This window comes from Lissotriton helveticus, chromosome 5_1 (assembly GCF_964261635.1).
Source record: "Lissotriton helveticus chromosome 5_1, aLisHel1.1, whole genome shotgun sequence".
Lineage (NCBI taxonomy): Eukaryota > Metazoa > Chordata > Amphibia > Caudata > Salamandridae > Lissotriton > Lissotriton helveticus.
This window is the reverse complement of record NC_136065.1, coordinates 1574749444-1574776770: the sequence shown is the minus strand read 5'-3', so window position 1 is coordinate 1574776770 and position 27327 is coordinate 1574749444. Positions and strand designations below refer to the sequence as shown.

The following is a 27327-nucleotide window of genomic DNA, read 5'->3' as shown; positions in this document are numbered from 1 at the left end:
TACTTCGTCGTACGTACGGGACGTTTACAGGTACGATTCGTACGGGGAAAAAATACTCCGTACGACGATTCGGAGCGCATTTTACCGGATCGGAATCGACCCCTTAGTGTGATAGGCAATCTGGGTATTTCCTAGTATGCCATTCTTACGAGCTTTTTGATTAGACTCCTTGAGGTCGCTCGGTACCTGTAATTAAAAACATTGGACAGACTAGACAAAAGGGTAGGGGAGGTGGGTTTACATAAAACTAGTTTACTGGTATTGAATTACCAGGAACACATAAGACGCTAATGTTAGCATAGCAACTAGAAAATAGCAATACTTCATATGACCATCCCTGGCTTCTGGTCAGGGTCCACTCTCCCTCTACAATGGCGTGATTATTTTAAAGGCAGAAGTATCTAGCTCATAGTGTCAACAGACATATTTATTGTAACCCTAGTTCTTATATCATACTTCAGTGATAATTCAGGCGCACATTTTGTCAACAAGCACTTCATTTCAGATTGGACTCAGTTTCTTTTTATCATACCCCTGTGTTTAACTATCAAATGGGGCATTGTCAGCATGCTTGCCAATTACACAAAGAAAATCATTCACCTCTATTATTGGCCTTTTTTTTTCTCTTCATGCATTCGTTCGTTTTTTTGTAATCGTTCATACCGCTGGTTTAACACAGTATGTACCACTTGTAATGTTTTTATTTTAGACCTGCGATCTAAATCCGCTTATTGCTCAATTCAAGGTTAAATCTTAATAGTTGTTTTTACATCCTCACTCTGTTGTTGCCCAAAATAAGTATGTTTTAATTTTATCGCAACTATGATGTCAATGAGTGGCGTGATGGGCGTTCTCACATACCTGTCTCTTCCTCCATGCTACCTGCGGTCTCTTGAGGCACAACTTGTGCTGACTCTGCCACCTGGGCCCGGGAAGACCAATTACCTTCCGGGTTCGTGTATTATCCTCGAAGGCAGAGTAACCACTGTGAAAAGACTATGTAAACGCAGTCTGAATCTGATTGCTGATGTTTAAAGTCCTCATCAATCAAAATATGTTGATGTACCAGCGGTTGTTTTAAATTTGTAATTCAATAAACTGTATTTATTTAGTGAATTTTGTGTAAGGTGTTCCACAGTAATTTGAGTTTATGCATGGAAAGGTTGAACTGTAGATCAGCTTGCTATGTACAATCAGCGTATTCCATGAACAAATATTTAATATTTTTCAAGAGCAGCCCGGAGCCCCGAGCTTGTTCTGATTCATATTAATAGGGGAGCCAAGTCTATAGGGTCAATCCCACATCAATGCACTAGAAATCTTGACTGGTAATTCATGTTGGGGCAATTCCTATTGATTTTGGTGAACCACAACCTCATGGGGATGGTCATTTATACACGCTTCCCCACGGAATGTTATCATTGAGTCCTTCTGAATCCGTCTTTAATCTATGCACCCACCTCTGTTCTTTTTCAAATAGGATTCTTTCTGTGTTATGATCTCTGTTCCCTAATGTTTCTAGGATAACCCAGTTCAGGTCATTAACTGTGTGTCCTACTTCCAAGTAATGATTCGACATCTTGGTAGTGATTTTTTGAGCTTTACATTGCTTTGATGCTCACATAGGTGTTGCTTGATTTTCCTACACGTCATGGATGATGTACTGCCAACATCCTGAAATGGTGAAAAACACTTTGACATACTTTCCTAGAAAGACAAGCCAGAGAATGACCTTGCAAACCAGTATGTTTTCTCACTCTGCAAGGGTCTAGTCCTTGCAAAACCTTAATCTTTTGTTTAACACTTTTTTTACAATATACTTGTAAGAAATTGCGTAATTTATCAATAGATTCTTGTCGTACACTACAAATACTACTATAATCCCAAGTGTACACTGGGGCTTTAGGACGTCTGCCTAGAACTTCATCAGCTATCACTTCTTCTGCATTTCTAGGAACCATTTGCTCTTTCTCAATTGGACAACCATTTCTAACCTCATAAGCTCGACCACTGGTGTCAACTGCATGCAACAAATCATTGCTCTGGAAATAACTCTCTTCATTAAAAAAAGGCTGAGAACTTGAACAGTGTTTCCATTGCCCTAAGAAAATATCAGAACAATTACTTTTGTTAATTACTCTTTTCCTCTTACTTTTGGCCTTCATTAAATGGATTGGTTTATCTAGTGATCGAATTCTCTTTAATACTAAAATTAATAATTTCCTCTTTACTTCAAAAGCCTTTTCAACAATGGATTTGATATGCTTCTTCTTTTTTATAAAATAGTGTTCTCTTTCTACATTTCTTTGTATGTTTCAGTAAATTATGGACTACTCCGTTGTAAAATATTTTTTTGTGTATTTCTTTATATTGATTTTCTCTTCTTTTACTATAAGTTGTATCCTTTGTATGTACATTGACTTTATTTCCTTTCCTAATCTTTGCACTTTTTTCTGTGTTTGGAACATTTTCACTGCTTTGAACATTTCCATTTTATTTTCTGAATCTAGGAATATTTTTAATGAAATCCTTTGCGGTCTTACTAGAAATGTTTCTCTTTTTAGACACATTATGTTGGTCTTCCAATATTTGTGGTTGACTCTTTTTCAAGTATGTATCCTTCTTCTGAGCTTTTCATCTTTTTTTCTCAGGCATGATAACTTTTTTTAATGATGATAAACAGTATCTCTAAAAATTATATAATAATAACTTTAAAATTATACTTTTTTATTACTATACAAACACATTCCATATAAATTCTAACTAAGAAATTTTAGGGGTGAAGCACAACTGTGAAGTTGGTAACAGCAGTACGTACATAGTACATACCACTTTGAAGCACTCCATAAAACTAAAACCTGAAGCACTTTCTAAGTACATGCATATTAAGAAAATGATCACAATACTATAAGGAGAGACACTGAGGGAATTCATAATTGGTTCACTTTTACTTTAGAAAATAGATTACTACATGGTACATAAACAGTCACTAACATTTACCAAAAGTACAGATTTAGAGTGTACAGTACTGCAGTGGTGTTTGTGTAGTGTAGGGGATCATTGTGGAGTACCGTTCTAGGGTAGTGCAGTGGTGTTTATGTAGTGTAGGGGGCAGTGCTGGGGTAGTGTTCTACGGTAGTGCAGTGGTGTTTTGGTAGTGTAGGAGGTTGGCCTGGGGTACATTTAAGGTTTAGGGTAGTGCAATGGTGTTTGAGTAGTGTAGGTAGTTGTGCTTCAGTAGTGTTTTAGGGTTTAGGGTACTGCAGTAGTGAATGGGTACTGTAGGTGATCGTGCTTGAGGTAGATTAAGGGTTTAGGGTAGTGCACTGGTCTTTGTATAGTGTAGGGAATCGTGCTAGGGATAGTGTCACTGCAAGAGTACATGTATTTATATGTCTGCAAACACATAAACCAACCAAATTATTGTCTCTCAATTTCCCCAAATGGACACTGACTCACAGTGTGATTCTAGACAAAAAACAATATTTCTTGTAAACGCAGTAGTAGGATAGTATAGTGGTATTTGGGTAGTGTAAGGAGTCCTGCTGTGATAGATTTAAGCTTTAGGGTAGTGAAATGGTGTGTAGTAAGTGTAGAAAGTCATGGTGGGGTACTGTTCTAGCATACTGCAGTGATCTGTATGTACTATACAGGGTCATGCTAGGGATAGTATTTTAGGGTTTAAGGTAATGCAGTGGTGTTTGTGTAGTGTAGGGGGTCGTGACAGGGTACTGTTCTAGGAAAGTACACTGGTGTTTGGGTAGTGTAGAAGGTTGTACTGTGGTACATTTAAGGTTTAGTGTAGTGTAATGGTGTTTGAGTAGTGTCGGCAGTTGTGCTGGAGTAGTGTTTTAGGGTTTAGGGTACTGCAGTAGTGAATGGGTAGTATATGTGATCGTGCTGGCGGTAGATTAAGGGTTTAGGGTAGTGCACTGCTATTTTTATAGTATAGAGAATCGTGCTAGGGATAGTGTCACAGCAAGAGTACATGTGTGTATATGTTTGCAAACATATAAAGCAACCAAATCATTGTCTCTCAATTTCCCCAAATGGACTCTGACTCACAGTGTGATTCTATACAAATAACAATATTTCTTGTAAATACAGAAGTAGGATAGTATAGTGGTGTTAGGGTAGTGTAAGGAGTCCTTTTGCGATAGATTTAAGCTTTAGGGTAGTGAAATGGTGTATAAGTAGTGTAGGGAGTCATGCTGGGGTACTGTTCTAGCATAGTGCAATGGTGTGTATGTACTGTACGGGGTCATGCTAGGGATAGTGTTTTAGGGTTTAAGATAGTGCAGTGGTATTTGTGTAGTGTAGGGGACCGTAGTAGGGTACTGTTCTAGGAAAGTACACTGGTGTTTGGGTAGTGTAAGAGGTTGTACTGGGGTACATTTACGGTTTAGAGTAGTGCAATGGTGTTTAAGTAGTGTAGGCGGTTGTGCTGAAGTAGTGTTTTAGGGTTTAGGGACTGCAGTAGTGAATGGGTAGTGTAGGTGATCGTGCTGGAGGTAGATTAAGGGTTTAGGGTAGTGCACTGCTATTTCTGTAGTATAGGGAATCATGCTAAGGATAGTGTCACTGCAAGAGTACATGTATTTATATATTTGCAAACACATAAAGCAACCAAATCATTGTCTCTCAATTTAGCCAAATGGACCCTGACTCACAGTGTGATTCTAGACAAATAACAATATTTCTTGTAAATACAGTAGTAGGATAGTATAGTGCTGTTTGGGTAGTGTAAGGGGTCCTGATGTGATAGATTTAAGCTTTAGGGTAGTGAAAATGTGTTTAGATAGTATAGGGAGTCATGCTGGGGTAGTGTTCTAGCATAATGCAGTTTTTGTGTATGAACTGTAGGGGATCATGATACGGATAGCGTTTTAGAGTTTAAGGTAGTGCAGTGGTATTTATGGAGTGTAGGAGGTCAAGGTAGGGTAGTATTCTGGAAAATAAAGTGGTGTTTGGTTAGTGTAGGAGATTGTGCTGGGGTAGATTTAAGGTTTACGGTAGTTAGGTGGTCGTGCTGGAGGTAGATTAAGGGTTTACAGTAGTGAAGTGGTGTTTGGGCAGTGTAGGAAATCATACTGGGAGTAGTGTCACTGCAAGACTACATGTACTTATTTGTCTGCAAAAACATCAAGCATGCATTCCAAATATTTCAGCACTGCATTTTACTATTAATACTAAACTAATTTTGGAAACACATAACCAATGACTATTTTCTAATTCTACCAAAATGTGAGAACACAATATGTTTTGACCAATTACATGTCGGGAAACACATGAACTACCAAAATGCTTCTCTCAGAGTGATTCCTAAATGCACAGACTCACTGTGATTCTACTCAAGCAACTTTATCCCTTGCATTTTACCAAAACGAATTTATCACTCAACAAGACTTTAGGTGACTCTGCACATTGCACAACATTTTCTACTACACATTAGTATAGAGTGCTTCTATCAGAATGATTCCTAAATGTACACAAAACTCACTGTGAGACTCTAGACAACCAACACTATCCATTGCATTTTACCAAAACGCATTTCATAGTCTAGAATGAGTACTGCATTTTAATGTAGACATTTGAGTCATTTTTGCAAATAAATAAAAAATAGCTGGTTTCTAATTCTACCAAAACATGAGAAAGGCATAGTTATCTGTCTGCAAGCACATAAAATACACAAATGTTTTTCTCAGAATGAGTTTTTAAATACACACACACACTCACAATAAAAGAGAAAAAAAAGTATTCCCTGCACTTTTGCAGGACAAACACATTAGTCTGATTAAAATTGAAATGCACCACATACATTCCCTCACAAATGAATAAATCATCTCTCCAATTGTTTTGTAGAATAAGAAGTATATCACTCACACAGCAGATTTTCTTATACAGAATCTCTGTTTTGAACACCTCTCACCAGAACCAAAGAATGGCACAGTTTCCCTCTCATTTTCAACACATATACACCTTCACATCAAATCACATTGCTTCCCTCATTAATTCAAAAGCAAACACACATTTCTATTGCTTACACATTTCAATTCTTTCCAAATTATATACATTTCAACCCTACTCCCATTCTGCCTTCTGCCTGTTACCAAATAACACTTCATGTAACACTTAACTGAGCACACAGGTCAAAAGTTCATCACACTATTTTGCTAATCAAAACAGCAAGTGTGCTTGACTTCTCGATATACCAGTTTATCCTATGTAATGTTCTTTTCAATCACTTTGTATTAACCAATAAGAATCATGCTTTTAAAAAAACGGAAACATGCACCCTAGTTTTCAGTGTAGAACGTTGTCAAACAACCAATGATTTCTTTTCTTTTTTCAACACTGCATGTTATCCACCATTTTAGAAAATTCTTAGTTTTCAAACTGCCATTTCATTTACAGAGACCATCTGAGTGCATCCAGACTTCCCTTCAAGATGCTTTGAGTGTGGATTGTGGGACACAGCTTTATTTTCTGGAGCCAAAGGTATGCAGAACACAAAGGAATTCACAAAGACCTAGGTTTACCAAATGTAGACATTAAATGGATTGGATACAGAGGGTTAAAGTGGCACCAATTGATGCCATTGGTTAAATCCTTTTTGCATCTCCAACACCCTGACCTCATAATTGTGCACTGTGGTGGCAATGACCTAGGCACTTTGACTGGTCTAGGTCTGGAAATGCTTATGAAGGACACTTTTGGAGAACTGATGTCACTTTTCCCCCAAATTGCCTTTGTCTATTCTAACATATGCCAAAGGCAGAAATGGAACTGGTCCAATCAATTTTGTCCACAGATTGAGAAAGCTAGGAAACATGTGAATAAATCTGTTTCTGCTTTTCTCCGAGACTATAGAATGGGGTCCATTTACCACAACAATCTGCGTTTCAATATGCATGGCATCTATAGAAGAGATGGTGTACATTTTACAGATGAGGGGAACAGAGTCTTCTTCTTGAACTTTAGACTCTGCATCGGTAATTACTTGTAGGTACTAAAATCTCTCAATAAACACAAGGGCTCTTTTTAGAGCCATCTAACAACTAAACACATAAGCTTGATGTATATTTGAAAAATATTATTTCTTTTTGGCTAGGAGTTGCGCACCCAACGCGTCAAAGTTGTGCAGCCAACGCGTGCAAGTCGTGCACTGAACGTGCTGGAGTTGCGCACCATACAGATCATGAGTCGTGCTTCCAACGCGTGCACACCAGGGGCCATTGCAAACAGCAGTGTCCCGGGGGTGGGTACCCCGGGATACTGCAGGAGCCGGCCCTGAGGGGGGGCGGTCCCCAGGGCCATCTTGGGCTCCAGGAGGGGGGCCACGCTGCCCCCCTCCCACACTTTGATAAAGCCCCGGGGTGGCGGTCCCCGGGGCTGGTGGGACCTCAAAGCACCCCCTCAATTAATGTTTTGAAGCCCCGAGGGGTGGCAGTGTCCAGGGCTGGAGGAGCCTAAGAGCCCTCCACCCTTTTTAAACTAGCCCCGGCGGGTGGTAGTCCCCGGGGCTGCGGTGGGGCCCCATGAGCCCCCCGCATATATTAAGTTACAGCCCCGGGGGGTGGCGGTCCCTGGGGCAGTGTTGAGGGGAGTGGGACCCCCCCACAATTTTTTTTTTTTATGCCCCCAGGATTTGGCCCCCTGGGGGCTAATAACCTTTAAAGAACGGGAGTCAGCTCTTTGGTTTTTTTTCAGCAGCGAAATGCGCGGATCCTACGCGCATCCCACAATTCTTTCCTTCTGGGATCCCCTGAGCAGGCCTAGGGGGTCACAGTGTATCTACCTTGCACCCTTTTCGCATTTTGCACACATATTTCACAGACTTGGAAACTGGGTGGAGTGGTGCACTACCAAGGTTCAATAATGTTCAATTAGAAAGCACAGTCAATTTCCTCCTTAAAAAGTATTTTTTATTGAAGCTCATTAGAAACTTGTATGAACATGAAACCTCAGCCAACGCGTTTCGATCTAGACGTGAAATTCGTCAGGGCTGGAAATAAGAACATAAATAACATACATAAGTGCCAAATACATACAAAGTGTACAATTCCAACGTACATATGAACAATAACAAAACAAAAATTCTTAGACTACAGACATGTACAAGACCTAAAAGACTTAACACCTAAAAAAGGAAAAACATTTATATAATTTTTAACAAATACACATTTTGTACATAAATAACAGTTCGTACAAACAGTAAAAAATAATCATAATAAATAGAACTCTACACCCGAGTGAGTATATATAATACTAAAAAACCTATTACAAATGAGCCTACGCAATAGAATTGTCTCAAGCACGTCAGTCACCGGCCGGTGAACTGGCGGTCTCAGCATTTATATATTGTCAATAAGGCGCCAAGTTTTAGAACCATATAATATGCAAAGGTTGAAGCTAACACAGCGATAGTGGGACATAATAAATCACTGTTTGCATTATGAAAATGGAACGTAATAAGGCAGTGTTTGCAAAGCTCGAAACCAAAAAACAGAAAACCACAAACCGGTTGTTAATTTGTAAAAAACATTAGTAAGAAAACCTATTGCGAGTTGCCATAAACATCAGAAAGATTGCAGAAATAGAAAAATGTGACCAAAAAACTATCGTTTTGTTTTGGAATGACAAACCAGTATGATACCTTAACATGACCCCTAGTATTTTTCTAACTTAAGATATACCTGCAAATTTATTCTGATGTCAACAAACTCATTGTTAAAATATACCTACCCCGGAATTTGGAAGATAGGTCTGAATCACAGTACTGCGGACGAGACAGCGGTTTGATCTCGAAATCCGTCCAATCATACATCTATTGTTGTAGCCTCCATGATAAGGGCCACAGTGAGCTAGCAAAAAATAAGAAAATCGGAAAATACAACCGTAAATCATCACACAATTTATCTAAAGCGCACGTCTTACAAAATGCTTAATAGTGCATACAGGAACAGTAACAGCGCGCATAAATAACGTACTTTCGCCTAAGCTAACAACATGTTAGTAAGTCACTCGGTCATAGACAAGAAAGAATACTGGGGCATAACTAACGTGACACTAAGTGCACACGTAGTAAGCTAAATCAAAAGAAGGGGGGGCCGGCACAGCCACCAGTAAAAATGTCCGCAAGAGCTGTGATGAATACAGCCGTCACATCGTTACAATACTATATTACGAAAAAAGATGAAAAATACCGAGACACTGTCTGCACTATAGATCACTAAAAAGCTAATACAAAAAGAGGGGCAAAGTGGAGGTCAGAATATCCTACCCATAAGTCCCACATAGCCCTACTCATACCGTGATATGCGCTTACCTAAATTCAAAGTGTCGGTGTCTCGGGTTTTCACAGAGTAAGCAACGCACCCAATTAGGCGTCTTAAATAATGCCTAGTTCCCGCCAAACACGGGAAACTGAAAAGTTTTTAGAAAAAAGACTAAGTTGGCCACAATCCAAGTTCCGTTTAGCGTGAAGACAAACATACTCGTAATGGTAGAAACAGTAGAAAGAACCACGGCATCACGTATTACAAAACAGAGCCGTATCGGGTTTATTAATTAAAATAATAAAACCCAAAAGAGTTTAATATATACCAAAAAGGAGAAAAAATAAAAGCGAAAAATACAATAATAACCGAGTGTGTATTATACGAATTCAGTTGACAGCTAACGTATCCATGTAAACGGAAAGCCGCCCGGTGTCCTATATAAACCTACTAATGGTTCCAATTGTAATGGAAAACCGCAATATACTGTGACATATCTGAAGAAAAATATTTGTTCACAAGCGTATTGATTCAAAACCCGTGCCGTAGCAGACGTAACAAGTGAGTTATGGCAACTCGCCCAACATAATCTAACAATGAAGATGTGAATGGCTGTCCTAATTGGAGGGAATCCCCAGACACAAAGTAGCACAAAGAAATAATAAACAGAAAAATTACACACTAGGGCCAAACAGAATACATACATGCCAATGTATTCTGAATCTTTTTTCCCTTTTTCTGTAATGGGGAAAGAGAGAGACTAGAAAAAGTTAGTATCTCCACGGAAAGGGTTAATACAAAAACTGGTGTCTTTACAAAGTATCTACTTTACAGAGGGCAACATAAATCTGGAAATATCAAAAATAAAGATGTCACCTTTTAAACAACAACAAAGGTAGCACCAAGGTCAGTCCACAGGATTAACTGTTGAAAGGTCAACAGTCTGTACAGGAATCATAACAGAGAACATGTGGTGGCCACCACGAACATCTATATTGCATGCAACATTTCTATTAATGAAATGGACAGGAAGCATGTCCTGAGTCAAAAAGGTAGGCAGACTATATAAATATGTTGATAGAAATAGACTGAAAGTAAGTTTGGTTAGTCAGGAATGATTTTAGTTGAGGAAATGATGGAATTCATGGTCGGTGTTATGACCTCTGTCCACAGCCCTCAATCTACAAATCCATTTGGCTTCCATCTGTCGCAACGTGAGTTCTCTTTCCCCACCTCTGATGTTAGGTGGCACATGATCAATTCCCAAAAATTTGAAGGTCTTATCCCCCTTATGAGCATTGCGATAATGGTCAGTCATTGGATATCTATCGTCTTCATGGACAAGTGCACGGCGATGTTCCTGAATTCTCTTCTTGAGATTACGTGCAGTACTGCCAACATAGATCATCTTGCATGGACATTCCAGGATATATATCACATACTGCGTGTTACAATTAATAAAGTGTCTAATGATTTATTTTTTACTGGCATTGTATTCAAACTCCCTCCACTTATTGAGACCAAAGATACAAACATTGCACGTGGAACATGTGTAAAATCCCCCAGGAGCAGGTGGGAACCATGTAGTCGGCGGCTTGGTGGTAATGTAACTTGGGCAGAGTGTATGTCTCAATGTTTTACCCCTTCTATATACAAGTGAAGGGCTCTGGCTAATGAAGGGCCGCAATTTGGGAATATCCACCAATAAGTGCCAATGTCTCCTAAATACTTGAAAAATCTTGTTACTATGTGCAGTATGGTTTGTGTAAAATGAGACCTTGTCTCCATAGAAACCAGTGCCTCTGTCCTTTTTGGTATTTTTCGTTTGCAATGTATCTATTCAGGGAAGGTTTTGTATGCGACGTTCCGCCTTGTCTAGTGTATCCTGTTCATAACCCCTCTTAGCAAATCTTTGTTTGATATCCATAACGTTATTCTTAAATTCAGTCTCCCTACTGCAATTACGTCGTGTCCTAACCATTTCCCCATAGGGGATATTGGAGATAACTGATCTGGCATGTGCACTGGTGGCGTGCAGAATACTGTTGCACGAAGTGGCTTTCCTAAACAAGGTGCTCTGAACCAGGCCGTCACTAACAAAGAAATGTATGTCAAGAAAATCAATGCATTCATGATGGTGAGCCATGGTCAACCGTACATTATATGGGTTGTCATTAAGGTATGACAGGTAAGTCTGTAAATTGTCCACAGATCCCGACCATAGACAGATGATATCGTCTATGTACCTCCCCCAGAACACAATGTGTTTGGTCCAGGGGGAGGCACATTGGCTCCAGGCATTCTCCCTCTCATACCAGCCCATAAAAAAGCCGGCATAAGAGGGAGCATGAAGAGACTTCTTCAGCCTCGCTTCTACCGAAGCATAAAATGGCTGCCAACAGTTTCTAGTTTCGAATGTTGACAACCACTAGACAGCCAATTAGCATTGAGCGCGTGATCGGGACGGTGCGCTTATGCTACAATGCCAATCCTGGCACAATCCGCGGATCCACCGGCCCTTAGATATATCAGGAACTACTGAACAGATTAACACCATTTAAGCAAAAGGCACAAGTCTGAACTGAGGACTACCTCTTTGCCAAATTTTGTGTAATTCCATTCAGCCGTTCGGGCTGTAGCCGTGGCTAAAGGTCCTATGGGAAATTGCATGGGGAAAACACGTTTTGGAACCTCCCTTTTTTCATGGCCCCCGCTTGATGAATCACCCCCAAACTTGCAGGGAAGGAGCGGAACTGAGTTGGCCAAAAATTTGGAACACTTCGAGAAGAGTCATCAATCGGTGCCAAAGTTATTGGCAATATAATGTTGCAGATTTCCTATGGGTAATAGATCCTAATTATAACTATCTACTGGCGACCGCCAGTAGATAATATATATATATTACAGAGATACTCTTGAGTAGCTTGGCACATAGTGTCATGCCAGCTATTTAATCTACTATCTTTCTGACACTGTAAAAGGAGAAATAATTTCCAATACCAGCTTCCATTTAATAAACTTTGCCCTTACTTGCAGGGTTCCTTCAATTTTTGTATTATATTGGTTAAGGGACACCTTCTATGTGTTTTGAATATTTATTTTGAGGGTGGGTTAGGAAGTATACCTGGGTGCAGATTCAATAGATTGTGGTGCTTGTGTGCAATTAGTCTGATCATCTAACCTAAGTAAGTGCCTTGATGTCACAGTAAACTGTTGAGGCTGGAGAAAACTGGTTTGCTCTGAGGAGAGCGGGGTCAGGCAGTGAGCAAAGGTTGAAAGTCTGGGGACTGGCCGGGGAGGTGAAGTTCTCACATATGTTTTTTTTAAGGGATCATTCTCTCTTGATAGTCCATGGTGCTTTAAGTGCCACCTAGTGTCCTCTTGTGGTGTGCATGGGAGAGTTCCTGATCCTTGGGTCAGGACATCCCCCTTAAAGCCACCTCTTGGGACAATCAATCACTGCTGATGGATGTTAAGTCATAGAGTTTTAGTGATTTTATTAGGACCTTGATAGGCACCACTATAGACATAGGAAAGCTCATCTAGTTCTGCAGAGATCTGGGAGGAACTGGTATTGAGAAAATCTGGAGATTACTTAGCGGACCATACTCCACAAGGATGATTACAATAACTCAGGGTCATTTAGAGTCAATGACTGTGACAGTGAAGGAACTAAGAACTTGGCTAGGGTGGGCAATCAGATCCTGAACTGTTCTTACTGGCACATGGTAAGAGGAACATAGTATGTTGACTAACTCAGCCAGGCACTCTACAGGGAGGTTTAAAACAGTTAGAAGGATGGGAGTAAATATGATGGGTGATACATACAATTACGTTATGTTTAGAGCCACATGGGAGTAACCTGAGGGAGCAAAATTATCTCATAGATCCAAACTATGGGGACATATAGATTCATGTGTTGTGCAGTGACACTGCAAAAATAACTCTAATTGGACAAGACCTTACTAGAATAGGAGAGAAAATGAAAAAAAAAATCACCATTCATGATACAGATTAGAAAGATGACAATCTGTTCATAGTAAGATAAGTGCATATTAAAAATACTTAGAGGAACCAAAGAATTTGAATTTGAATTTAAAAACATTTGTAAAGCGCTCATGTACTAAACAGTTTCTTGGCGCTGGGAGCTACAGTGGTAAAAACAGGCAAACAGAGGAACGCGGCTAGCCAGTAGACGCTTGCTGGAACAAAAGGGTTTTTAAGGCCCTGCGGTATTCCATATAAGACGATAGGAGTCTTATTGAAGGGGGAAGGGCATTCCAAAAGGTGGGGGCCAGAACTGAAAATTTCTGACCACCAACTCTTTTCTTCTTAAAGCGTGGTACTGCTAGCAAGCCCAAAGAAGAGGAGCGAAGAGCTCTCGGCGGGCAGTAGTTTGTAACGGCAGAGTTGATAAATGCCGGGGCAGTGCCCGCTCGGGCTTGAAATGTGAGGCATCCCAATTTAAACAGTGCCCGCTGCTTAATAGGGAGCCAGTGGAGGGCTTTTAAAAGGGGGGTGGAGTGATGTGACTTGGCCAGGCCAAGGATACTCTCCTTTTAAAAGGGAAAATGACAATTTGTGAAAAGAAAAGAGATATTGTTACACCTTAATGCATGTTTGATTACATATGTAACAGAATAGTGTGCTCTCAATTATTCGAGTGGGAATTGTTTATAAGGAAAATATACTCATTTGGACAGAGTCACATAAAGAAACAAGTGCTGGGTCATTTGTTGATCGATCACCATGTTGTATGGCGTTTTAGATTCCAAATGGATTTTCTCGATTCATGCCCTTATACAGGTACAATTCACATTGCCCTTATCTATATATAAAAACCAAAGTATGTCCATTTGTCCTTTATGCATTACTACACCATTCATCCGATCGGCATGAAACTTTGGGAAGTTGTTGAGTACACTCCCGCGAAGGTTTCTGGCTAAAAAAATAAAATAAAAAAAAATTACAAAAAAAAGAATTTGTTAAAAGTTGTTGACTACACTCCTACGAAGGTTCGTGGCAAAAAAAAAATATCAAATTAAAAAATGTGTTAAATATCGGCCCGCCGGCCACACAGGGCCCTCATAATCTTTCCAATACTGAACGTTTACAGTTTGCGACTCGCTTTTGCAATGACCATCAACAAAGCACAAGGACAATCGCTGCAAGTGTGTGGACTAGATTTGGAGAATCCGTGCTTCTCACATGGACAACTGTATGTGGCCAGCTCACGCGTCGTAAAACCTTCTGATTTATTAGTGTACGCACCAGACGGAAAAACAAAAAATAATGTCTATCCACAACCACTCGAATAAATAAACAGAATTAAAACAACACTTTAAAATGTTTTCCATATTAAAATGAATACGTTTCAATAAAAATAACGCAATGTAAATTGAATGTTATCATAACAAGTTTCCTTAAATCTCCTTTCTTCTGAGATCGCAGCAACGCGCGACGGGTAAGCTAGTATAGGCATAGAAATCAAGTTCTTATTTAGGCATAGCCCATGCAACCCAAATACAGGCATGGCTACTTCCATCCGTTCACCAAACGTCACGACGATTTCTTGGAAAACCAGCTTAAGCTGTTAGGGACTTCCCCTTGCTTGAATATTGCCATGTTTATGTGGTTGTCAGAAACTAATCCTTTCTTGTGAATTTGAGAAAGTTTCTAGTAACCTCTGAGCTAGCTGGCACTCATAATTAAGTTTAGTATATTCGATAGAGACCTACTAACATAAGTCCTACGTCATATCTATAGGATATATTATTCCAATGCACAGAGCCTATTGGGAATATAGAAACTACACTACAACCAGGCTGACCCAGACATGAAATATGCACCCCCTCATTTTACTGCATGTTCTCTGATATTCAGTCAGTAAGTCACTCAGAGCCACATAGTTACCACAAAAGAACACGGCTGTCTAATTCCCATCATTTTGATAAAGTGAAACCCTTCTCTGTGTATTGTCACATTGTCAAAAATATTCCTAGCACATTGAAGGGCGACTAAAATCTCTTGGGCAACCCAAGGGGCAAAAAACTCAGTTACACATTGCCAGAATACAACATTGTCCAGTGCATCTGAGGTGATCTCATAAATAAGTTAGAACATTGGAATTTGTAGGCCTCTTAATAGAATAGTGTGCTCTCAATTATTCGAGTGGGAATTGTTTATAAGGAAAATATACTCATTTGGACAGAGTCACATAAAGAAACAAGTGCTGGGTCATTTGTTGATCGATCACCATGTTGTATGGCGTTTTAGATTCCAAATGGATTTTCTCGATTCATGCCCTTATATAGGTACAATTCACATTGCCCTTATCTATATATAAAAACCAAAGTATGTCCATTTGTCCTTTATGCATTACTACACCATTCATCCGATCGGCATGAAACTTTGGGAAGTTGTTGAGTACACTCCCGCGAAGGTTTCTGGCTAAAAAAATAAAATAAAAAAAAATTACAAAAAAAAGAATTTGTTAAAAGTTGTTGACTACACTCCTACGAAGGTTTCTGGCAAAAAAAAAATATCAAATTAAAAAATGTGTTAAATATCGGCCCGCCGGCCACACAGGGCCCTCATAATCTTTCCAATACTGAACGTTTACAGTTTGCGACTCGCTTTTGCAATGACCATCAACAAAGCACAAGGACAATCGCTGCAAGTGTGTGGACTAGATTTGGAGAATCCGTGCTTCTCACATGGACAACTGTATGTGGCCAGCTCACGCGTCGTAAAACCTTCTGATTTATTAGTGTACGCACCAGACGGAAAAACAAAAAATAATGTCTATCCACAACCACTCGAATAAATAAACAGAATTAAAACAACACTTTAAAATGTTTTCCATATTAAAATGAATACGTTTCAATAAAAATAACACAATGTAAATTGAATGTTATCATAACAAGTTTCCTTAAATCTCCTTTCTTCTGAGATCGCAGCAACGCGCGACGGGTAAGCTAGTATAGGCATAGAAATCAAGTTCTTATTTAGGCATAGCCCATGCAACCCAAATACAGGCATGGCTACTTCCATCCGTTCACCAAACGTCACGACGATTTCTTGGAAAACCAGCTTAAGCTGTTAGGGACTTCCCCTTGCTTGAATATTGCCATGTTTATGTGGTTGTCAGAAACTAATCCTTTCTTGTGAATTTGAGAAAGTTTCTAGTAACCTCTGAGCTAGCTGGCACTCATAATTAAGTTTAGTATATTCGATAGAGACCTACTAACATAAGTCCTACGTCATATCTATAGGATATATTATTCCAATGCACAGAGCCTATTGGGAATATAGAAACTACACTACAACCAGGCTGACCCAGACATGAAATATGCACCCCCTCATTTTACTGCATGTTCTCTGATATTCAGTCAGTAAGTCACTCAGAGCCACATAGTTACCACAAAAGAACACGGCTGTCTAATTCCCATCATTTTGATAAAGTGAAACCCTTCTCTGTGTATTGTCACATTGTCAAAAATATTCCTAGCACATTGAAGGGCGACTAAAATCTCTTGGGCAACCCAAGGGGCAAAAAACTCAGTTACACATTGCCAGAATACAACATTGTCCAGTGCATCTGAGGTGATCTCATAAATAAGTTAGAACATTGGAATTTGTAGGCCTCTTAATGGTCGTTATAAATCTTCTGCTTCAACATTCTAATGTTTTTCTGTGTGTTTCTCCCTTTTTATCTTATTCTACTATCAGTGGGTGGAATGTTCTAATAGCCTACTAGCCCATTTGCCTCAGACTATACCAGTTGTTGGTGTTGTTAAAGGCCCTCTCCCTCGTTATAGGTCCTCACACCCTAGGTTCATGGCCTTTAACAACCAGTATTGCCCTCGGAGTAGCCTGTAAGGCTGTATATGAACACTGCTTGATCCTAAAATTCAGCGATTAAACAAAGGAATTATGACATTTGCAAATATGAAAGTCGGAGGAGGAAATCCAAGTAAATCTATTATAAATATGTTTTACTAGATCGAGTTTGTGATGTAATGGGTATTTGCAACTCCTGCACTGCTCGGGTTAACAATTCTAGTTGTAGCACAAAACTGGTTTCTACAGCTATGAATTGTCTAACTAGTTTTAGTTGGTATTTTAACACTTGGAAACAAGCCTTTTTCAGTGAATTTATAATATTTACACCGAACAGAAGCCTGGGATCTTGAAGGAGTGTTTTAATAGAATTTCAGGCTGGGCAGTTCTAAAGCATTGATAATAGACTTTATAGTAAAATAACATGTTTTCGAATGTTTCTCTGTATTTTTGTGCATGCTTAGGAAAGTAGTATTGTTAGAAAGTTATCCTTTTGCACTCTTCATCCCCAGTTTTTGTTGAAAGATACTGGTGTTAACTGACTGATGGTCCCTGGGCTCTGCTAACCAGGTTTATTACCAGTGCTATGTGTGAAAAGGTACATGTAATAGGGTTCAGTTACAATTGGCAATGTCAGACCCTATAAATCCCTAGTAGATAATAGGGTCAAGGGTTGCAATCTACCTATAAGTCACTAGTATATAATAGGGCATGGACATTTAGAGGCCCAGCAGATTTCTTTTGCTTGCATGTGTGTGCTGCTGTAAGCCTGCTGTCTTTTTAAAGGCAGTCTTTAAAAGTACATTCTCACAATTGGTATTGACAGACCCTATAAGTCCCAAGTATATAATAGGGCTAGATGTTTCATATTACCTCTAAGTCCCTAATATGTAATAGAGCATGGAAGTTTAGAGGCCAGCAGATTTCCTGCACTTGCATGTATGCATTGCTGAGAGGCTGCTGTCATTTTAAAGGCAGCCTGGCCTTGCAGACTGTCTTTAAAAGTACAATTGTACGCAAACTCGTCTTTGGTGGTATGGGTACTTTAAAAGTGATAGTGTACCTTATTTGTACATATTAGGTACCCCCAGGGCCTCCCCTAGATATCCCTCCCAGGGGCGTGGGGCCATGTAACTATAAGCTGGGGCCTTATAAATATGTTGTATATGCCCAGGTTAGGGAACAACTGCCCATTTCATTTTTCTCCAGTGTAGATACTTAGCTCCATGGGCTAACATTTCAATAGTTTATTTAGTTAGACTTAATTCTAGGAAAGGAGTGAAATATCATTCAAGGTCTTAAAAGATTGGTGTTGATAAATGCAACAACTTGCCACTGTTGAATCTATCATAGCTAGTACAGTTATTTATGGAACTTTCTCTTCTTTAAGCCAAACTCCAGCTTTCTAGTGGTCTTTGCTGATTGGTAAGCCTTAACAGGCATAGATAGGCTGCTTTGATTAGGTGATAAGTGGCCTGGCCAGAGCAGAGGTTATCTAATAGAGATTGCTCTGAACATGAGGAGGATGGTGTAGGAAAGTGCCCCTTTTTGCATGGTTGCCCCCCACTTTTTGCCTAATGTTGATGTACTTTGACTGAGTGAGCCCTGAGTTCCTACCAACCAGGTACCCAGGGCCTATGTTCTTTCCCTAACCCGTTCTGTTGCAAAACCCAATTGGCAACTCTCTGGCCACATGTAAGTCCACTGTAAAAGGTACTACAGGTAACAAGGGCATTGTGACAAGGGAAAGCCTCTAAGGGCTGCAGCACTCATTGTGCCACCCTTCAAAGCCCTGTACCTTTACACACACACACTGCCCTTGCAGGATGCATGTTTTGGTGCAGAACAAAGTGAAGAGTCAACATGGCACACATCCCTGTGTACTATGCTTACAATCCACTGCCCTGGCATAGGCCAGCCACCCCTCTAGCTGGGTGCACTATACCAGTGATGAGGATACAGATGCGTGAGCCTTGTAGCCCTACAGTGTCTAAGTCAATTCTTAGACATTGTAAGTGCAGTAATACCATAAAAATATATACGGTCTGGAAGTTTCCCATTGCTAACTCCACATCACCATATTTGCTTCACTGTAATGTTTCTGGACCCCTTGGTCCAGAGCCTGCCACTCTTGGGGTCCTGAAACAAAGCACATCCTGTGACGAGGTGCCAAGCCTCCTCCCCCAGGATGGGCAGGGTCCATGATCGGGAAGCTTCAAAGGTCTGCCACATTTGTAAGCTTCCCGAGGCCTTTGCTGCTCCCAGCAACTGGCCCCTACCGGTTCTGACCCCTACTTTGGACGGTTGAATCAGCGGGGAAATCAAGATAGGAAGAGAGGTGTGCCCACCTTTGCTAACTCCCCCCTCAGGAGGGGGAGGCGAGGTGAAGCACAACTCTCAGTCTCCGCAATTTGCAGATGAGGGGATCCAGCCACCCTAAGTGAGGCTCATGTCCCCTTCCACTGGAGGGTCGAAACATAGGGGGTATACCAACCCCAAGAAAGGAACCCATTGGTTCTCAACCTGCACCTACCTGAAGGAAGTATTTAGGGGCAACCCTGAAGCCTTAGGGGCTCTGATGGTTCTTGACAACAGACATCACCTTTCAAGGGCCCAGGCCTGTATTGGCACCACTTAGTAGGGGAGGACTCGCAGATGGCAGAGTGCAGGTGCTGTTGCAGAGTTGAAGGAAGCCTTTGATAGCCCTGAGACTTCATAACAGGAGGCAATCCAGCAAGCCCTTGGAGAAACTTGCGTTCATTGAAGTAGAGAGCAGGCCCAGTCCTTCTTGCCCCCAGGCAAGAGGCAGCAGACAGCAGGCCAGCACAGCAATGCAGATTGCAAAGTGACAGTCCATCCCGCAGCACAGCAATCAGCAGGCCAACACAGCAAAACAGTTTGCAAAGTGGCAGTCCCTTTTACAGCTCAGCAGCTCTTCGTCCTAGTAGAAGGTCCTTAGTTCCAGCAAAGTTCTGATTTGGTGGTGTCAGAGGTCCAGTACATATACCCAGTTGTGCCTTTGAAGTGGGGGGGGACTTCAAAGAGGTATTTGAAGATCACAAGGTCCTTGCCTTTCCTACCCTAGCTCCAGACTCACTACAGGGGGTATGCAGCTCTTTGTGTGGGGACAGGCAGCGCCCTATTCAGGTGCAATGTCAGCTCCTCCCTCCCAATCTACCCATAGGAAGGCCCATCAGTTTGGTGATGACCCATCGGGATGCACATGTCACACCACTGCTCCTTTTGTGTGACTGTCTAGAGAGAATGCACAAAGTCCAGCTGTCACCCAACCCAAACATGTATTCAGAGACAGGCAGAGGCACAGAATGGTTAAAGTAAGAAATAACCTACTTTCTAAAAGTCTCATTGTCAGACTTACAGTTTAAAATCCAACCTCACCATAAGTTGTGATTTTAAATTGTGAACCCATCAAACTCCAGATCTCTATATTTTCCCAATTGGAATTGACACTTAAAAGTTGTTTTAAGGCAATCCCCATGTTAACCTGTGGAGAAGATAGGCCTTGCAGTAGTGAAAAATGAATGTAATCGTTTTTCACTACCAGGACACGTGAAACTCCAAAGTACACATCCTATCTTTTAAATACACTGCTCCTTGCCCATGGGGCTTCCTTGGGCCTATCTTAGCGGTGTCATATATGTAATAAAAGGGAAAGTTTGGGCCTGGCAAGGAGGTTAACTTGCTAGTTTGAAATGGCAGGTGGTTAATACTGCAACCATAGGCTCTGCAGTGGTAGGCCTGAGATGCTTACAGGGCTACTTAAGTGAGTGGCACAGTCAGTGCTGCAGGCCCACTTGTAATATTTAATTTACAAGCTGTGCACTTTACTAGGCACTCATAGGTAAATTAAATAAGCCAATTGTGGTTAAGCCAATGTTACCATGTTTAGAGTACAGAGCATATAAACTTTAGCACTTGATAGCAGTGGTAAAGTGCCCAGAATCATAAAGCCAGCGAAAATGAAGCCAGCAAAACAGGAAGTCAGAAAGCAAAAAGTCAGGGGAGACCACGCCAAGAATGTCAGGTCTAACAGACATACTGATGGATAAATGTCTTCTGCAACTGTGGTTGTCATTGTGTGATTAATGTATCCCAAGGACTTACCAAGCTGTGTGCAGCAAGGGCAAGAAAAGCATAGTCCCTTCACCAGAAAGGTTTATTTAGTTTTGATCCTTATGAGATTGGTAAAATAATTACCAGTTCCATTGGGTCATAACTGATATGCCTACTCCATGTGCTTATACACCTACACCAAGGAATGTGTATTTTATATTAACTGTTCAATTAATTAAAATCATTACAGCAAAAGAATGTTTAAATCAGTTCCTCTTTACATCCACCCCTCCAAAGTCTTAGTCCTTGGATCAGCAATAGTCCCCTGGTTTGCATGTGCTAACTCTCGAAGTTAATTACAATTACTTGTGTGAAGGTACAAATGGATGCTAAAACACATAAGTCAGGTCTAATGAGTTAAACTATGGATAAAGAAGAGGGTCACCCTGGAGGGGCTCCCCCTTAAAACCTAGCTGTGACCCGCCCTGCTACCCCATTCATGGAAGAAAGTGCACAGTTGCTGGTAGATATGTCTAATGGTTAGCGTACAAAGGGAAAAGTATCAGTTTGTAGTGCCTCACTAATAGCAGTCCTGATTAAGTGTGTAAGGGCCAGATGTAGGTAGCCCAATACCGGTCGGTAATGGCCGAAATTACCGAATTTTGGCCGTTACCGACCGGTATTAGGCATCTGAGACGTAGGGGCCATATTTAAGTATTCGGTAATTTACCGAATCGGTAATTTAAGGAATCTGTAAATTACCGAATTCTTAAAATACCGATTCAGTAAATTACCGAATCCTTAATGTAGGAAGCACTCAAGTGAGTGCATTTGTCATTTAAGGATTCGTTATTTACCACCAACTACAAGTTGGTGGTAAACACCGAATATCTTTAAAAAAACAATTATTTGCTTTTTTTAAAGTGCTATGTGGCAGACATACATGCCCTTAGGGCATGTATGTGTGCCATATGTGCACCCATGCACTATTCAGGGGTGCAACAGGGTGTCAATGTGACACCCTGCCACCCTTGTGAATGGTCCCCCTATTACCGATTCGGTAAATACTGAATCGGTATTTACCGATTCGGTATTTACTGAATCGGTAATTCCCCGTAGGAATGAATGGGAATTACCGATTCTTTAAATACCGGATCGGTAAATACCAAATCGGTAATACCGACTATTACCGATTCGGTAAAATGTACCGAATCTTTATCTACATCCCATTTACCGATTCTGAAATACCGAATCGGTAAAATTCGGGTTTTTAGAATCTGTAAATGGGAATTACCTACATCTGGTCCTAAGTTTCCAAAGTCTTGCTAGATTCCTTGCTGTGGATTTGGTAAAGCACAAGACCGAAGACTCACTGCAAGTCCTGGCTCCCTTTGCGATGAGTATCGGGCAAAGTAGGCGCCGATACTCGTCGTTCAATTGGTGGCAGCAGCACAGGAGGTGGAGCTAAGATTCTTTAAAGTAGGAGCATAGCCTACAAGCAGCATTTTCCCCCTTGGGTGCCCAGGCTGGATTAAAATCTGTGATGTGTAGCATGTTAAGAGTAGAGTGTTTTCCTCCGGACCTGTATTGTCAAATCCTCACTTAAGGAGGGTGTTCAACCTTTCCCAGGGTATATGATTCATCCAGTGACTCTATGATCGAGATAGAACGGAGGGTATCAGTATCTTTTTCAAACCATATTACCAGTACCTGCTCGTTCACTGCTTTTTTCCAAGTGGATTGAGGAATTCCAGGTAGTTGTCGACTCACTGCGTCAATCCACAGGGTGGCAATAGCCTGGCTGAGATTGATGTGCCAGGCCGATCCTCCATTTACCAAGGAATGAAGCTATGCATAAAGAATAGGCAATAAATAGCTCCGCACTCATAAAGATATTACTCGTAAATCCCTTTGTGAATTGCAAACAATATAAAACTTATACTAAAGCATAAGTTTGCCTTGGGCAGTGAATCAGGCCCAGACCGTCTTGTTAAGTCCTCTGTACCATACTTTATTTATTTGTTGACATATGTTTCCCTTGTAGGAACACAAATTTGGTCACCCTGCTGGCTGTGGGCGGATGGAACTTCGACATTCAGAAGTAAGGTATTTTTGATTATTCATCGGTGAATGTGTTTATAATCCATGAAGAAATCGTTTCATGCTTGTGAGAGGAGGGAAAACATTATTATAATGAACATCACTGAGTGTGAGATTTACAGTAATGAGGGTACTGTAGACACAGGTGTCTGCTGATATCTGCAAATTGATTGAACGAGTAGACCTGAGAAGAACATGTGGCTTATAAATACTGCATATGGCAAGCACTGTGTTGATAGTGCAAATGGAATGGTAGAAGATGAGAAAACATTTAATCATTGCAAGAATATAACTTTAATCAATTTTTCTGACCTCACATTGCACTTCAAGGAACCACTCGTCCCATTTTCAGGGGATTTCTGTTCAACCAGAAAACACACTCTGATGGAAATCCAGCACGAGGCCCACCCCTCACCTCCCTTTCTACTGCATCATTCAAAGTAGCAACCCTCCAGGGGCTGTGCAATGTATCCGAAAGGATGACACTGAAGTTGGCCGTGAGATTCCATTTTCACATGGACACAAAAGTTGTAGCCGAAATGGAAACTTTTACATGCTTTGAAAAAGCTGGGGATGTGCTCTTCTACATCGGACATTATGAAAGGCAAGGCTTTGTTGAGCCAGAGGCTGCCTTCAGGCTGAGTATATACAAGAAAGTGATTTTTTGTCGAAAGAAACATCCAAAATCTTTCTCCATATTAAAGGTTCCACACATGAAATATATTCCTGAGATGTGCAGTACACAGATGCAATTAAGGAAATACTGCAGAAGATTGTAAGACTGACTAAGCATCTTGTGGAAATATTTGGGATTACGTTTTCACCATTTTACAATATTTTGTCATTTGGATTTGAATGTACAATTGTCATGTAGGATGTTGGTCACTGATTTGATGAACAGGGATTAATTTGAATTTAGCGGGTGTGCTCATTAAGGAAGGCCAGAAAGAGTAAAATGATCTTCAATAATTCGGGTTATAATTCAATTACATGTTTAGTTCGTATAAAAGATTTAACTGGAAAATGAAATCTTCACTCACATATAGGGCAATAGTGTTATGTGCTTGAAGGCGTTGATGGGTATGATTGATGCAAAGCATATGTATATGACAGTGGACGATGGTGATGAGAAGGATTTTCTTTACTGTGACAATAATTCTGTCCCTCCAGGTTTACTGGTATGGTTGCTTCGGCTACTAACCGTAAGATCTTCATCGACTCTGTCATTGCCCATCTTCGTAAGTACAATTTTGATGGAATAGATCTGGACTTTGAGTTTCCCGGGTCGAGAGGCAGCCCACCAGAAGACAAGCAGCGCTTTACTGTCTTATGTAAGGTAAGAGTAAAGATGTGCGTAAAGGTTTCCTTCATTTGCATGTAGTCCTTTCTGTCCTTTCTGCCTGAGAAGTTAGGAAGCAATGTGTTACCCCGTATGTAACATAAGTCACTCCGAATTTCCCACAATACGTTACTCCGAATTTCCCACAAAACCTTTTTCCTGGAAATTTCTGCTTCAATGTTTTTTAAGTATTTCAAACCTGTCCAATTCGCAAAGTTGCCAGGTTTTTTGCCTTTGCCAAACTTTTTTGATGGAATTATAATTCCACACACACTTAAGGATCTGGGTAGTGTGTTTCCATGTAGAGTGTTTAATCCTCCACACAATGCATACATACAATCGAATACAGCAGTATCACAACTTACACACTTAGGCCTGCCAATCTCTCATTGCCACAGAAGAACCCTTCACATGAGCCACCCTACAACACTGCTCTTGATAGTGTCCCCTGTCCTTTTCATCAGCATTTGTGGATCACTACTGCTGAAGAATAAAATCCAGAAACACATGTCTAGAGATGAACAGCACTACCTGCACCAACTTTGGCAAAATACTACCACTAATATTCAAGTAAACGCTAACTGCTGGGATCTGAGGAAGTGTGCTCCCATCCCCCTTCTGTTTATAAAGGCTCTCTGGACCCAGTGAGCTGGGGAGCTTTTGTAGATGTACCTGTGCGCTATTGAGAGGTACCGAGACCTAGGAGGACTGTGGCAGAATTTTCAGTAACCCCTAATAAAATTTGTATTTGATCTCAACTGATGAATGATAGAAGCCAGTAACACAGATGTCTAAATATGAACAGCACTACCTGCATCAACGTTGGTGAAATACTACTACAAATATTCAAGTAAGCACTAATTGTCAACTGCATTCACCATAATGCAAAGGGGCAAACTGTGCTGGGGTGTGAGGCAGTTTGCTCCCATTTCCCTTCTGTTTATAAAGGAGGCTCCCTTGAGCCAGTGAGCTTACAAGTTTTTGCAGATGCACCTGTTGCCTGTGAGAGGTACTGAGATCTGAAAGCACCATGGCAGCATTCTCAACAACCACTAATAATATTCGTTTTTGATCACTACTGCTGAAGGATAAAATCCGGAAACACATGTCTGGAAATGGACAGCACTACCTGCACCAACCTTTATGAAATACTACCACTAATATTCAAGAAAGGGCTAACTGTGAATTGCATTCACCATTATGCGAAGGGGCAAACTCTGCTGAGCTAAGCTGTGAGGCAGTGTGCTCCCATACCTCTTCTATTTATAAAGGCTCCTTTGAGCAAATGAGTTGTCAAACATTTGGAGATGCACCTATGAGAGGTACTGAGATGCCTTTGCGAGCATTCTCACCAACCCCCAATGAAGTTCATTTTTTGATCTCTACTGATGCAGGATAACATCCAGAAACATGTGTCTTCTAGAGATAAACATCACTACCTTCACCAACTTTGGTGAAAAACTACTGCTATTATTCAAGTGAACACTAATTGGGAACTGCATCCACCATAATGCAAAGGAAGGAACTGTGATGGGATGTGATGTAGTTTACTCCTATCCCCCTTCTGTTTCAAAAGGCTCCCTTGAGCCACTGAGCTGACAAGCTTTTGAAGATGCACCTGTGAGAGTTAATGTGACTTGAGAGGACTGTGGCAGCATTCTCAGCAACCCATGATAACATTCGTTTTTGATCTCTACTGATGAAGGATACACTCCAGAAACACAAACGTCTACAGATAAACAGCATTACCTGTACCAATGTTGATGATATACTACTGCTAATATTCAAATAAGTGCTAATTGTGAACGGCATTCACCATTATGCAAAGGGGCGAACTGTGCTGGGAAGTGAGGCAGTGTGCTCTCATACCCCTTCTGTTTAAGAAGGCCTTCTAGTACACGTGACCAGGGAAGCCATTTTAAGTTCATGTGCTGAACACTCACGAAAACAAATTCCCCAGCTACATGATGGCTTCACTGAAACCAGAGATATTTGGTATCAAATATCTCATTTTAATAAACCTACACCGATTCCAGTGTTGGATTAATTAATTCATGCACCCCGATGGCACCTTAGAGGTGCCCCCTGAACACATACCAACTACTGGGGGGCTCAAGGACTGGTCTTAGCCAGTCTGCCACACCAGACGAGTCACTGACTCCCAAGGGTGAGGGCCTTTGCTCTCAAGATTTCAGGAACAAAGCAGGCAGAGGGTGTTTACACCCCCTCCCGCAGGATGAGCTGTGAATTAGCATTCCAAGGGAGGGAGCTTCCAGGAGCCCACCGCCTTTGGTATGCGAAGCAGGATTCCCGCACAGGAGATAATGCTGACCCCGCTTGACCAGGGACCATTTGAACTGAAGTGAAGATGACATTTCAGAGTCTTCCATCTTGGAGATGGCAAACTTAAATACTCTGGGACAGGGTTATGCCCACTTCCCACCTGGCTACTACCCTACACTTCCCTAACGCTCCTAAATTCAGTATTTAAGGGAGGCCCTGGCACTAGGAAATCAGATCCTGCTGACCAAAAAGAGAGGAAGGACTGAGAAGCTGTGAAAAGCAAGAACAGAAGAAGAAGTAATTTACTTGGTGCTACCGGCCTGTTCGCCTATTCTTGACAATTGTCCAAAATTCATCTCACCCTGCAAGTTGCTGATCCTCTAAAGCCTGGGAGGACTGTCAGAACTTCTC

General features: G+C 40.9%; 1 protein-coding gene across 1 annotated transcript in view; it reads left to right on the top strand.

Moving 5' to 3' along the window:
• LOC144752699 (acidic mammalian chitinase-like) overlaps window positions 1-27327 on the top strand; it is a 397830-nt gene that overhangs the window by 40150 nt on the left and 330353 nt on the right. The window contains exons 3-4 of the mRNA XM_078640565.1: window positions 23239-23295; window positions 24465-24630. Coding sequence (XP_078496691.1) covers window positions 23239-23295; window positions 24465-24630 — 223 coding nt within the window. The remainder of the gene's footprint in view (window positions 1-23238; window positions 23296-24464; window positions 24631-27327) is intronic.